At 34.8% G+C, this 12,530-nt stretch overlaps 2 protein-coding genes across 3 annotated transcripts; one reads left to right on the top strand and one right to left on the bottom strand.

The window, feature by feature from the left end:
- Positions 1 to 489: 489 nt before the first annotated feature.
- On the bottom strand, positions 490 to 4,516 carry LOC131774742 (membrane-anchored junction protein). Of its 2 annotated transcripts, XM_059090820.2 has the most exons (9): positions 4,352 to 4,516; positions 4,182 to 4,233; positions 3,984 to 4,056; positions 3,062 to 3,193; positions 2,588 to 2,631; positions 2,201 to 2,225; positions 1,734 to 1,838; positions 1,301 to 1,340; positions 490 to 839 (listed from the first exon to the last, which is right to left on the bottom strand). In XM_059090820.2, the coding sequence occupies exons 1-9, from the start codon at positions 4,456 to 4,458 to the stop codon at positions 800 to 802; spliced, it is 618 nt and encodes a 205-aa protein (XP_058946803.2). In that variant the 5' UTR covers positions 4,459 to 4,516; the 3' UTR covers positions 490 to 799. The 2 variants fall into 2 exon arrangements, with proteins under 2 accessions (XP_058946803.2, XP_058946808.2); XM_059090825.2 differs by lacking the exons at positions 490 to 839; positions 1,301 to 1,340 and adding an exon at positions 1,468 to 1,545.
- Positions 4,517 to 4,579: 63 nt separating this feature from the next.
- On the top strand, positions 4,580 to 11,648 carry LOC131774002 (COP9 signalosome complex subunit 3). Its single transcript, XM_059090006.2, has 14 exons — positions 4,580 to 4,766; positions 4,877 to 4,989; positions 5,078 to 5,127; positions 5,392 to 5,484; positions 5,638 to 5,712; positions 6,234 to 6,338; positions 6,859 to 6,948; positions 7,599 to 7,649; positions 8,176 to 8,277; positions 8,792 to 8,863; positions 9,873 to 9,959; positions 10,390 to 10,503; positions 10,679 to 10,759; positions 11,358 to 11,648. Exons 1-14 carry the CDS (start codon positions 4,594 to 4,596, stop codon positions 11,424 to 11,426), a joined length of 1,275 nt encoding a protein of 424 aa, XP_058945989.1. The 5' UTR covers positions 4,580 to 4,593; the 3' UTR covers positions 11,427 to 11,648.
- The last annotated feature ends 882 nt before the right edge of the window (positions 11,649 to 12,530 follow it).

Here is a 12,530-nt window from a genome sequence, read left to right as displayed (position 1 = left end):
CCACTATCTAACTGGGCTTGTTCGTGTTACTAAGTAGCGATGTATTTCTTTTTATTTGTGAAATTTTTGGAAGACGTTTGATACTTTTATCTAATGGAAATATTGTAATGGTTTGTTAACTAAACTTAATTGATAATGGTTCAGAGTTGCTTCTGTATGCAAGATATTTCATACATATTTGACCAATGCGCTCTACAGTTGGAACTTCTCCAATCATAACAAATACTCAACACAAATACTCAACATCTTTGTATGTTTTTGTTAAGGAAAGAAAAACCAACTGCAATGGAAAAGAATGAGGGAGAAAAGAAAGAGAGTGATAACTAACTCTTTTATGAAGATTCTTCTCCTCTTCAATTGTCTTGAACAAGAAACTGGTGGTATTTAACAGACTTTTAAGTCCATACCTCAGTCTCCCTGGATCTGCAAAGCTGTTATTGGCAAAGATCAAAGAAAACTAAAAAAGGCACCAACCTCATGAGTTTATCAATTATCTCTCCATACAGACTTCTTAATTTTATTAATGAACTGCATTGCAAAAATTACATAACTCCATCTCAAATATTTACAAATATAATAATAAGTTAAATTTAAAAGTTTTTTGTATGCAGTGTAAAATATTGATAAAACCGTACTTTAGTGATAAATTTGACAATATAAGATATAATGTAAAATATCAACTCAGCTTTGTTTTAAAATTGGTTAGTTTTTATTTTTGCCAGATTCTTTTCCTCTGTACAGACCAAAAAGATGATTTTCTTCCTCATGAATCTGATGATGTTGTCAGTAAACAGATATTTTAATTTCCAAGTAATGACCGTACTGGAGACACCAAGGCACTGAAATACAAACGGTAAACTTCAATATGATAAGCATATTCAAAGCAACCTTTAGGGCTTAAAGATATTAATATCAATAAAAGAATGGCTGATTTTTCTGTTGTGGGGGAATTAAACATAAGTTACAGAAAGACAGAAGGAAGGTTTTTACTTATTCAAGGTCATAACATTCCAATACTTTCCACAAAAATATTCTTGGACTGAAATTGTTTCAAAACTTTATAAAAATTATCATTTAACCATGGCCTTTCTTAATTTTGTTTTCCTCAGAAATATAATTTTGCATGTATTCCATGACTGTCCATAACTTTCCAGATTTTCCATGATGTAAAGAAACCCAGAACAAACACACTTAAGTAATGAAGACATCTTTTTTTCTGTTCTGGAGAGACAACTAAGTTTACTACTAGAACATCTTAAGTAAAATTAAAGAGAGAGGAAATACAACCAGATTTTCATACTTGAATACTTTTTGAAGTCCTGAAGTGGGCTGCTCACTATCTGTCAAAGGAATGAAATTTTTTTTTTTACATAGGTTGTTTGCATTGTATCTTTTAAATCAATTATCTAGGAGATAATTAATTTGAAAGATACAATGCAATGTAGACATAAAATTGGAGAAGTGAGATGCAGCTTACCATTTATTGCACTGGCTAGATGTATTCACCAGTTTACAACTGAATAAAAGCAACCTTGGATCTTATCTCTAAAAATATATGAAAAATTCAACTCTATTTTTAACCACAATGGAAAATTTGGCTTCTTATATTTTCCAAACTTAACATTTATTTAATTTGGAAAATGAGTGATTTTGCTGACAGTTCTGTTAATTGCAAGATGCCCTAAGTTATTTAAATCTTTTTTTCTTTAAAATGTTCAGTTTATGTAACATACCTTCAGTTTGCTTATCATCTTTACTTGCCAAATTTTGAAGTCTGAGAAACTCCTTCAGTTCCTTCTCTTCAACATCATGACGGTTTTTCTGTCCATACTCAGTAACTGAAATTAAAAAGCCTTCAGGTGATGCCTGTGAAATCAATGGATGCCTAGAAATTTTCCACAAAGTTTGTCTAAATGCATTGTGTAATTCACAAGGTTAAATTTACTACTAATGTTTACTCTATAAGCTGCACAAATAGAAAGATAGACTGATCTGGAAGAAAGGAAACAACAAAGAAGTCCTGATGAGTCAGATGTACAGTGAAGAACATAGCTTCTTTGCTTTTTCCTTTATGGTTCCATAGCTTTCACCAGTTGTCTAACAGGCAAGAGAGGTCACAGGTCTTTACCTTTTGTCTAAGATTCTAAATACTAAGAACAACCAGAAAATGCAAGATATTAAAAATCCTGAAGCTACATACCAATTCTCTCTTTGCTACCACTTGGCTGTAAAAATAATGAAAACATCTGGTTTGAATACATAGGTAATTGTCATGAACAAGTCCCTGTAAAAAACCTATCAGCTAAATAATGGCAAACAAAACTTTTTTTTTTCCCATTCCTCTGAAAGCTTGAACCCTCTACACCTTAACATCAGTATGCATATTCTCCATACTGTTCTCTAAGCATTTCTGTCAAGGCTGTCCAGGAGAATTTGTTCAACAATAACGAGCTTCTTAGAGTAGTGATCATTTTCATTTTTAATGATACCTTAGTGTTTGATTCAAGGGTAAAATTGTGAGGAGAAATTAGATGCCAGTCACTCTTAGGGATCTAAGGGTTAAGTTATGCATGTATAATGCACTTACTATTGAAGTCTGATTGACATGCTCTTCCTGTTCTTGAGCTCTGTCTAAAAGACAACAATAACAGACACACAAGAATATGATATTCATATAGGACCCTCCAATCTTCATCCTGTTCACTATGATGCACCTCAGCCATGAAATCTTGAACATAAGGTGCACCTCAGTTATCCAACACCATAAAAGAATAATATTAAAAATCCAAAGAGAGTTGCTACATTTAAAACAAAACTTAGCACATTTTTACTCAAGAAATATTTACATTAGTCTTTACTCTTAATATTTTTCAAATATTTATTATGTAAAAAACTGTCTTTAACATGTCAGCCAGGACTAAAGATTTTCTTATTTATTCTATAATTTATATTTATGGCAACTGCATTGAGGTCAAATGTGCCCTTAATAAGAACTTATGTATCATTATTAATACCATTAATACATTTACAGAATTGATCATATCCGATTGGTTTAATATACCTGTCTGTACAATTTGTCCATGGTTTTTTTGTTTCTCTTCCACATAAAATGTAAAGGAATACTTATGAGCCTCTAGGAAATGACCATGCTGAGAAAATACCAGTTTTTCTCTTGTTTCCCAGTAGTTTTTATCTAAAAGCTTTGGGTTAAGTTGGTTTTGCAACAAATGTTTCATCGGAAAAGGACATGACAATGACTCTTCACAATTGTCCCCCACTATTATTTCATCTTTGAAAAACAATGGCAAGATTTCTATGTAAGCCCATATTTTCTTTTTGCATACAGTTCTTTGATAAATTCAAATGATTTGAAAACAATAAATTATCTTTAGGGCTTAGGCTTTGTTTTAGAATAGTATCAGATTGGACATAAATCTTTCCATAACATCCATTAATACTACCCACAATATAATATTCCCATCAGCATTTGCAAATTGTCAATTCAATTTAATTGCATTAATTGAGTAGGTGGACATTTTCAGCATCAAATATGATCATGACAAGGGCTTATGTTTGTCATTATTAAATAAAATCCCTGTCTGGAAACTCTGGTAAAAGACAGTGTTATTTTAAGCCTCTTCCTAGGGGCACATCTTAATCCCTTATTGCTATCTTCTTCCTGGGTTCTCTCTCTCAGACTTATGAAATGTTATATGTTTAGTTTTGTAGCAATTAACCCTTTAACTTCCAAGATCTAATGGTCAACTCTCCCCTCCAGCTACAACATATTTCCTTTTAAATTGGTTACAAGAATTTGGTGTTGGATCAAGACAACAACTTCTTCTTGATATTTTAAATAACTGCTTGCTGGGTGCTGTATAGATATTGCAGGAGAAGTCGGATGTTAATCACTTGTGGGTTACTGTGTTAAAAATTAATAATTACTGATTGCTAATGCAGTGTATTTACTGTTAAAAGGATACATGGATAGACGACAAAATTATCTGTTTGCACTGGTATAAGATCATATGTGTTCAATATGGCACAAACAACTCTCTGAGGAGAAGGAGTTAAAATTATGCATAATGATTACTTGAAATCAGACAGTCTGTAGTGATGATTCCAAAAGGTTTTTCAAATTTAAATGGACTTTGACGTAGGTCCGACCAAAATGAACTCACCTCTAGATCTTTATTGTTTTTGTCTTCTAAAAACAACCGTCGAATACTTTCTCTGTTTGGGAATTTAAGAATAGAGACGCTTTGGTAATTTATTGGAGAAAAATAACAGCAATGACAACATGTACATAACAGCGACATCAAACATGTGAAAACCAATCGCGTAAAATTACCTGTCAGAAGATTGTCTACAAGTCACCTTAATCTTATAGACTATATTTTGGTATACTACGAGTCGAATGTCTGGTTTTTTGTCGAAATTAAAAGGCTGTAACGGCATTTTCTAGTCAGTCACTTGGCTGAGTCACTTAGCCTGACTTGACTCTCCCGCCATTTCGTGTGAAAGCGCACCTTACTCCAGCCTCGATTTGATTAGCCGAGGAAGACTAAGGCGACTGCAAGTGCCACAGTGAAGATGGAGGATTTCTTAGCCACGGTACGATCCATTTCTGCCGATAAAGATTACGTCCAACTTGCAGATTATTTAAACAGATCTAATGATTTATTAGCCAAGTATGCAGGCCAGATTGATGCTGCGATTGCATCGCTTGATCCTGATCAGCATTCATTGGCATTCATGGCTCTATTGTGAGTATCTCGTTCAATGTTCCTGTTTGTTTTTCTGTAATAATGATCGGCTTCCGTTTTTATTTTCTGTTTTAACTGCTTGTTCTTTTTTTGTCCTGATTATTGCTTAGGTTGGTGAAACTATCCTTACCAAATTATGGAGACTTTGAGTTGTTATTCAGTCAGATTCAGCAGTTCATAACAATTTGCTCAAAGGAACAAATCCAATTTGCTGGGGATAAGTGTAAGTCGTTGTCAAACTATTCAGTCTGGGTCGTTTTGTTTGTTTGTTTGTTTTTTTCCAATAACATTTTTATATTTGTGGTTTACAGTCGCTCACCTGTGTCATTTCATAACGCATTGCTTAGTGGATCTCAAGCAGGTAAGATATTATTTTCAAGCTCTTTACTATGCATTAGAGATTACCCTAGGAATATAATTAGGCTAAATCGATGGCCTGAGCAGTTTTTTATTCAGACAAGAACATTTTTCCCCGAATGAACTTTTTAGAACAGACTCACTTAACAAGGTGGGTTTTCAGATATTTTTTTTATTATTATCTAGGTGTTTAGCTTAAAAATGGATGAAAAGAACCTAATGTTATTAATAGTATAGGGACAAATTGCTAACTATTGTTTTGTTTCAGCCAATGAGAGGGATAAGAATGATGTGTATTGCAATAAAAAAGGCACAGCAGTCCCCTACACAACTGACTTCAATTCATTCAGATCTTGCACAGGTGAGATCTCTTGCTGAAAAAATGTTCACTTTACAGCAGGTTAAAGTTCTATTTTGCAACTCTGTTTTGATCATGTTTTCATGTTGCACTCAGACTGTCATGATTGTATCAAACATTAGAAATCAGATATTATTTCTTTTGTTCTCTTGACAGCTTTGTTTACTTGCCAAGTGTTTAAAGCCAGCCCTCCCCTTTCTGGATACAGATATAACAGACATTCACAAAGAGGTAGACCATTATGTCCATGAGTGACCAAGAGAGAATTTTTCATTACAATATCAATTCAATATCAAGCAGACACATGATGAGAATAAAGAAAAACATCAATTAGGAGATGACTGGTTGATCCAATACCAAATTCTCAAAACTAACAAAAAGAGAACTGTATAGCAGACAGCAATGAGAGTTGACAATGGAATCTAGGGAGTGAAAGGGTTAAATATTTTATGTTTGAGTTCGAGTTTATTCTAGCTAATGCTGTTGATGAACCAGATCAATATCAATATCTGGGCAACTGCCCACCTACCCCTTCCCTAACCCAACATTAACCCTAACTTGTTATCAATTGACTGTTTTTGGGTTAGGGAAGGAGTAGGTGGGCAGTTGCCTAGATACTGATATTGATCCAATGAACCTACAAGTGCAATTTAAAGTGACTTCAAGGCTTTTAGGCAATAGAACCCCTCTTTCATAATTCACAGTTAACAAATGGATATAGTTCTCTGTGTGTGTTTTGTTCTTCACTGCAGGGTGGGAAGTATGATGCAAAGGCATTACTCAGTTATTGTTATTATGGTGGAATGATTTACACAGCTCTGAAAAAATTTGAAAAAGCTCTGTACTTTTATGAAGTGGTGAGTAATCTTAAATGCTGTTAACATGTTTAATGAGATAGAAAATTATGTTTTAATCTTGTAGACAAGGTATTTCTATATCTCTATCCCATTTCCGTAGATGGTGATTTGTGCATGTAAAGTATTATTTTTTTATGTTGTTCATTTTGTATCTGTTGTACTGAGATCCCCTTAGACTTTTGGTACCTCAAATAAAATTTTACTTGATTAATTTAAGGTATCCATAATAATTGCTTTCTTTAAGTATTAAAATGTAGTAGCACTTGCTTGTGTAATAGGAAAGTAATGTTCCTTATCAGGAGGTAAATAACCAAAAAATAAGCCTTTAGAAAGAACAATAAACTAAATATCATTTTGTATGTTAGAAAATGTTAGAAAGCCTCTTTGTGACTTTATAAACTTAAGAAATATACTGAATGGTTGTCACACATGTCAAATTAGGTGGCAGATTGAATTGCCAGAGGTCTGTTTTCCAAATCAATAATTTCTTAACTCTTAACTTAAATTTTTTGTTCTTCAGGCAGTCACCTGTCCAGCTGTTGATGTTAGTCATATAATGTTGGAATCATACAAAAAGTTCATCCTAGTTTCTCTCATTCTTCATGGAAAGGTGAGACTGATATCACTAATGTTTGTGCTTTGTTAGTTCACAGATGTTTTGCCCCATTGCAATTTCCCCCGATCAATTTCCCCCATCAGTTGCCACAGACTTTCACCACAGTCTCCTTTACCAGATTGTGTTCTTTTAGTCCTTTACAGCCTAAAATCAGTATGTATATTCTCCATACTGTTCGCTATACATTTCCTAAGGTTCTGACAAGGAGACTTTGTTCAACAATCTAGAGCTTCTTTAGTTGGTGATGATTTATTTTATTCTCATGATCCTAATGAATGATTCAGCAGTATTAATTTAGAGAGAAATTAGATGTGGGTCACTCTTAGGGTTTAAAGGGTTAAGAGAAGAGGGGAATAATAATGGTCTTAGTAAATTTCCAAACATGTGCAATTCATCTAAAAGGAAACACATTCTGCCTCTGAGGAAATTAGTTGAAAGATTCCAAGACAAATTTGTGAAGGTGGAAGTAACCTTGCTGTAGCTGATGGGATAAATGTGTCAATATGAGGCAAACTAGTAGTAGAGAAGAATTTGCAATGGGTTGAAACTTCCTGATACTGCTATGAATAATTACTAAAGCTTTTATTTTTGTGTTGAACTTTCAAGGAAAATGTAGCTAACCAACAGTTTGACTTACTCAACAGATTATGGACCTTCCAAAATACACTTCACATGTGGTAATGAGATTTCTTAAGGTAAGAATGAATTTAAACACTTCTCATTGACACAAATGCATAATATAACTGGGACTCATACTGTCCTCTTGAAGATGATATTCGTCCATGCAAATGTGTGATGCATTGGTTTAAAACCTGTTTAGTTTTTTCACAGTGAACTACGTAATACAGTGTAGTGTGATATATTTTTATGCAAAGAGGTGAACATGAGAGAATGGGAAACAAACAAACAAGAAAGACCTTTTATCACTTCTTCCAAAAAGGCAAACTTTATTTATTGGTTATCTAAGAAAATAAGTGAAAGTTTTAAATGAGCAAATTTTCTTTTCAGCACTGTGGTATGCACCATATTTGTTATTACAAAACAATGATTGAATAAATCTCTGAAACAAAAAAACAATGGATGATTTAAAGAATCATTTGTGTATGTTTGATTATGGGCAGCCTTTCAACAATATCATCACCTGTTCAGTTTACTTTTATAGAAGACATTGTACTTTTTATTTAAAATAAATGTATTTTATGTTATGTCCTTATATCTCAGCCTCTGAGTGCTTCATATCATGAACTTGCATCAAGTTACTCTTCAAACAATCCTAATGAGGTTCGAACAGTAGCTACAAAGAATGAGGAAACATTCAGAACAGTAAGTAAAATGTGGAATGAGTAGTTAAGTGTTATCTGTCAGCCAAGAAATTATTTCTGCTGTACAGAACACTTTTGGTATCCATAATCCTTTTACATAATTTTCTCCAATGTTTGTTCTTAACTTTTTAGGAAGGAAGTTCTGTACTTCCAAATGTAAATGCAAATTTGGGCTTTTGGAGGTAGTTAGAAATGAGATGAGCCAATAAACAAAATTGAAAAAAGGTAAAAAATAAAATGAATTGGCTACATATGGAGGGTTTTCCCTAATTGTTTTAAATAGTCCAACTTTATATTGGAGATCATATATGAATTGATTGTATTGTCCAGATGGTTCTGATTCATATGAGAATTTCTTTGGTTGATTTTTTTGATGGAGTGAAGCAGATCTCAACAGACTCTTTGTTCTTTGTTATTGTACTGTGTTTAAGAATAGTCTGTAGTATTCTGCTTAGCCAGTTGTGAATAATGGTAGATACCCCTTTTGACAAAAGTTAATTTATTATGTACTCTAGGACAACAACGTTGGTCTGGTGAAGCAAGTGGTTAGCTCTCTATATAAGAAGAATATTCTCAGGCTTACAAAGGTATTTTAACTGCCAAGTTAAACTTGAAAAAGGAATACATAGTTACAAAACTGAGAAATGGGAACAGGTTTAGGTGGAGACTTGCATTCATTGCATTCCAAAGCAGATGTGTTGGACATTAGAAAGTTCTTTGACTGGGTTCAGTTTTAAAATAGAAAAGTTAAGAGTGTGGGATTCTAAAAAGTGAATTCGACCATGTTCATTAGGGTCCAGTGCTTAGTGGCAATTGACAAGAAAGCATTTTGGGTCCATCATTTTCTGACGGCATTATGCAAATGAAGTAGGGTAGTTTGGTGTCATCAACTGAGTTGATAGCGTAAATTGGCCACCGTAAAGAGTTTAAGAGCTGACGATTCAAGCATTAGCCCTTCGTCAGAGCAAAAGATTGCGTTCTGACGAAGGGCAAACGCTCGAAACGTCAGCTTTGTAACTCTCTACGGTGGCCAATTTAACGTTATCAACTCGGTCGGTAAAACCAAATTACTCTGCTATACTCTCCCACCGCACCACAGTTTCTTTAGAAACTTACCCTCTATTGTTATGCAAATGAACACTGTTTGTTTCGTGGCGCAGTCGTTGACGACTTATGCCCTCATTTGCTTTTTATAATTTTACGTACATGACAACTGATGGGGTGAAAGGGTTGTTTTTGACACAGAAACGATTTGTTAGACATCACTTTTATTGACTGCGGAAATGGCAATCCAGATCAGTTTTTGCGAGAATGGTGACACTGCAACGGTTTTTTGCTTTGTTAATCAAGAAAGGGCTCAATTATTGTGCAATAACGATGATAATACAGTTTTTTTGCTTACAAAGAACGCCATAAAGGTTCTCAAAGAATACAGTTCACTGTAACTTCTCTAAACTTGGAGACAAGATGTGGAGAACATATAGACGAGTTCAACTTGTTATTAAACTCGCCTCCATATCCAAATGTCCCTACTTAATTTAATTTTTTTTGTTAACCATTGTTTTTTCTTTTTGTTTGTCTTTTTTTTTTTGTCAGACATTTCTTACCTTGTCTCTGTCAGACATGGCCAACAGAGTGCAACTAAGCAGCCCCAAGGAAGCCGAACAGTACATTCTCAACATGGTAACAACATTTACATTGTGCCTCTAAGAACAACCTTGGTTTGTGGAAACAGTTTATGCAAAGAGCAAAAATCGATGTGTTGCTGGAAGTAATGTGAAACTGGATTGGACTGTACTCGTTTTGTATAACTTTGCTTTCTGATTGGTGTAGAAAATTCGTGACACGCTGTCAACCAATCAGATGCAAAACTAAAAGCCGTCACAGCTTTGTGTCTCGCGTTTTCCCGCGCTACAGGTAGTTCCTGCCGAAGTTGCTAGTTGCCCTCTAGACTTAGTAATACATTTTCCTTCGTTTTGATCGGCCGTTGTCACCACATCTAAGCTCTCAAAGTTTTTGACACACGTACGAAAACGCAGCGCGTAAAGTACATGCATAGTGTGTTGATGAATCCTTTTGAAGTCTTTAAGTAATATTTCTCTTTTCTTTCCAGATAGAAGATGGGGATATATATGCAAGCATTAATCAGCGAGATGGTATGGTTTCCTTTCATCAAAATCCGGAGAAGTACAACAACCCAAAGATGTTGAAAAAGCTCGACAGTGAGGTATAACTGGTTGTGCTTGGTGTATGAGCGTGTGCGTGTGCAAACAGGGGAGGTTTTCATTACTTTAGATAATGTGGCAACATGGATTGCAAATAATTGAAAAATTAGGCCAAAATAGTCATTGTATATTGTCACTGATGAAGTGGATAATAAAGCTCCTTTGTTCTCTTTGCAGATGCGGCTATTCCAACATCTCGACGAAAAGCTACAACACATGGACCGAGAGCTGGCTACAAACCCACAGTATGTTCAGAAGGTAATACAAGTTTTGTGTTTGAGAGTAGTGTTCCTTGTTGGAATTCCGTCGATATCGTCATTTTGCCGACAATTTTACGAAATTATCTCGTTTCTCATTTCAAGTCGGGATGAACTGCAAATTAATTTAGAATTTCAAAAGTATTCAAAAGTGAAACGTTCCCCTTCGTTGCTAGCGTGCATTTTGATTGAGTTTCCTTAAATCTAGATCAATGTAATCTTGATCACACGGCCAATCAGAGCAAAGTTACAAAATTACAAGGAGCCAATCATGAATTTAAGTAAAAGCAAGCACGCTGTCTAAAGTGCGGGTAAAGGTTTGCAGTCAAGTCACCAACGTTGTGTCAATGTTGTATCTGATTGGTTGAGGGGATGATATCAACTTTTTTTCCATTGACTCTGTGATAAACTCATGCCTCTTAACCAATCAGCTGCGAAAATGACCTGTTCTCACGCATTTTTTTCGCGCTTCAGGCAGTGTTCTAGTTTTTACCTTGAGTTCTTAGTGGTTCCACTTGATATTTACCTTTGCTTTGTTAGCCTTTGTTCTTACTCTGGTTTGATTCTACGATAATTTTTCTTTCCTTTTTTCTGTTTAGACCATGGGAACACATTGTGACGAGGATGTAATGATGAGTAGAATGAGAGGGGATGAAGGACTGATGTGAGAGCCATGTCTCGTTCAACAATTTTGCTTCTGAGCATGTTTGCAAATCGATATCTTCAATGACCCTCTGTCTATGAAGTTTGTACCTTTGAGAAAGTAGAAATTATGGAGCTGTTAATCTACTTAACTCTGTACAGTAGGAATTATTGAACACGTGACTTAAAAGTTAACCCTCGCTTTCTTTTAAGGGAACAGTAAAAATAAAGTTTAGTAAAAATCTGGACTTTGTTAGCGTAATGATGTTCGCGTTTCGTTTTGTTTTGTTTTGGTTCATTATTGTTTCTTTCTTCTCGATGACATGGGACTGGGTGGCTCCATTCTTTTTTTCCCTTTTTTATATATCTGGTTGCTTTTCGGGGAGTTGTGGAAGTAACACATTTTAAAATTTTAGGGTAAGCACGCCAAAAATCTGTCGAGTCCAAAAGAAATGGAGAAGGGGGTTTTTCTGTCTTGGTACTTTACTGTAATGACTTCATGAAAAGAGAACTTTAAACGTTTTCCAGATTAATGCCATCTCAGCCTTAGAGAAAGCATGTTTCCGGGAGGCATTTGGAATTGCACCGTCTTGTTTGTTGGATTATAATTTAGCTGAGAACGTCTTCAAGGGTGCAATAAAATTTGTTCTTATCGTGTATCCTGATTTAGTTTTGGCATGTCTTTTTACCACTTTCTCTCTTTGGTCAATTAAAGCAATGATCCTCGCAGGAGAGCACCAATTTCAGCAATTGCAGAAATGAACCTTGGTAAAAAATTCAGGGCCCCGACGGGATTCGAGCCCATGCCTCTCAGAGCGCCCTAATCAACTGAGCTACGAAGCCTTATGTTGGGAGCGAGGCAAATCCTTGATGAGGTTAAATGGGGGAAATTTGGGGTACTTTTGTTTTGCTCGTTTTCAAGAGCGATATTCATTGTACTTGCATTGAAAATTTCATCCAAATGGAACCGAATGGTCTTCTTTTCTTAACATTTTAGTCGACAGTGTCTCGAGAGATGAGAAATATAGCAACTGAACTTCGCACACATCAAATAATCCAATTTTAAAAAGTGAAATTTTAACTTCAGTTCACAGTCTTTTGCATTTAAATTTAAGTTTCTTTCTTTCCCG

This window comes from Pocillopora verrucosa, chromosome 7 (assembly GCF_036669915.1).
Source record: "Pocillopora verrucosa isolate sample1 chromosome 7, ASM3666991v2, whole genome shotgun sequence".
Classification (NCBI taxonomy): domain Eukaryota; kingdom Metazoa; phylum Cnidaria; class Anthozoa; order Scleractinia; family Pocilloporidae; genus Pocillopora; species Pocillopora verrucosa.
The sequence above is the reverse complement of the archived record's forward strand: the minus strand, read 5'-3'. Positions and strand labels throughout refer to the sequence as shown.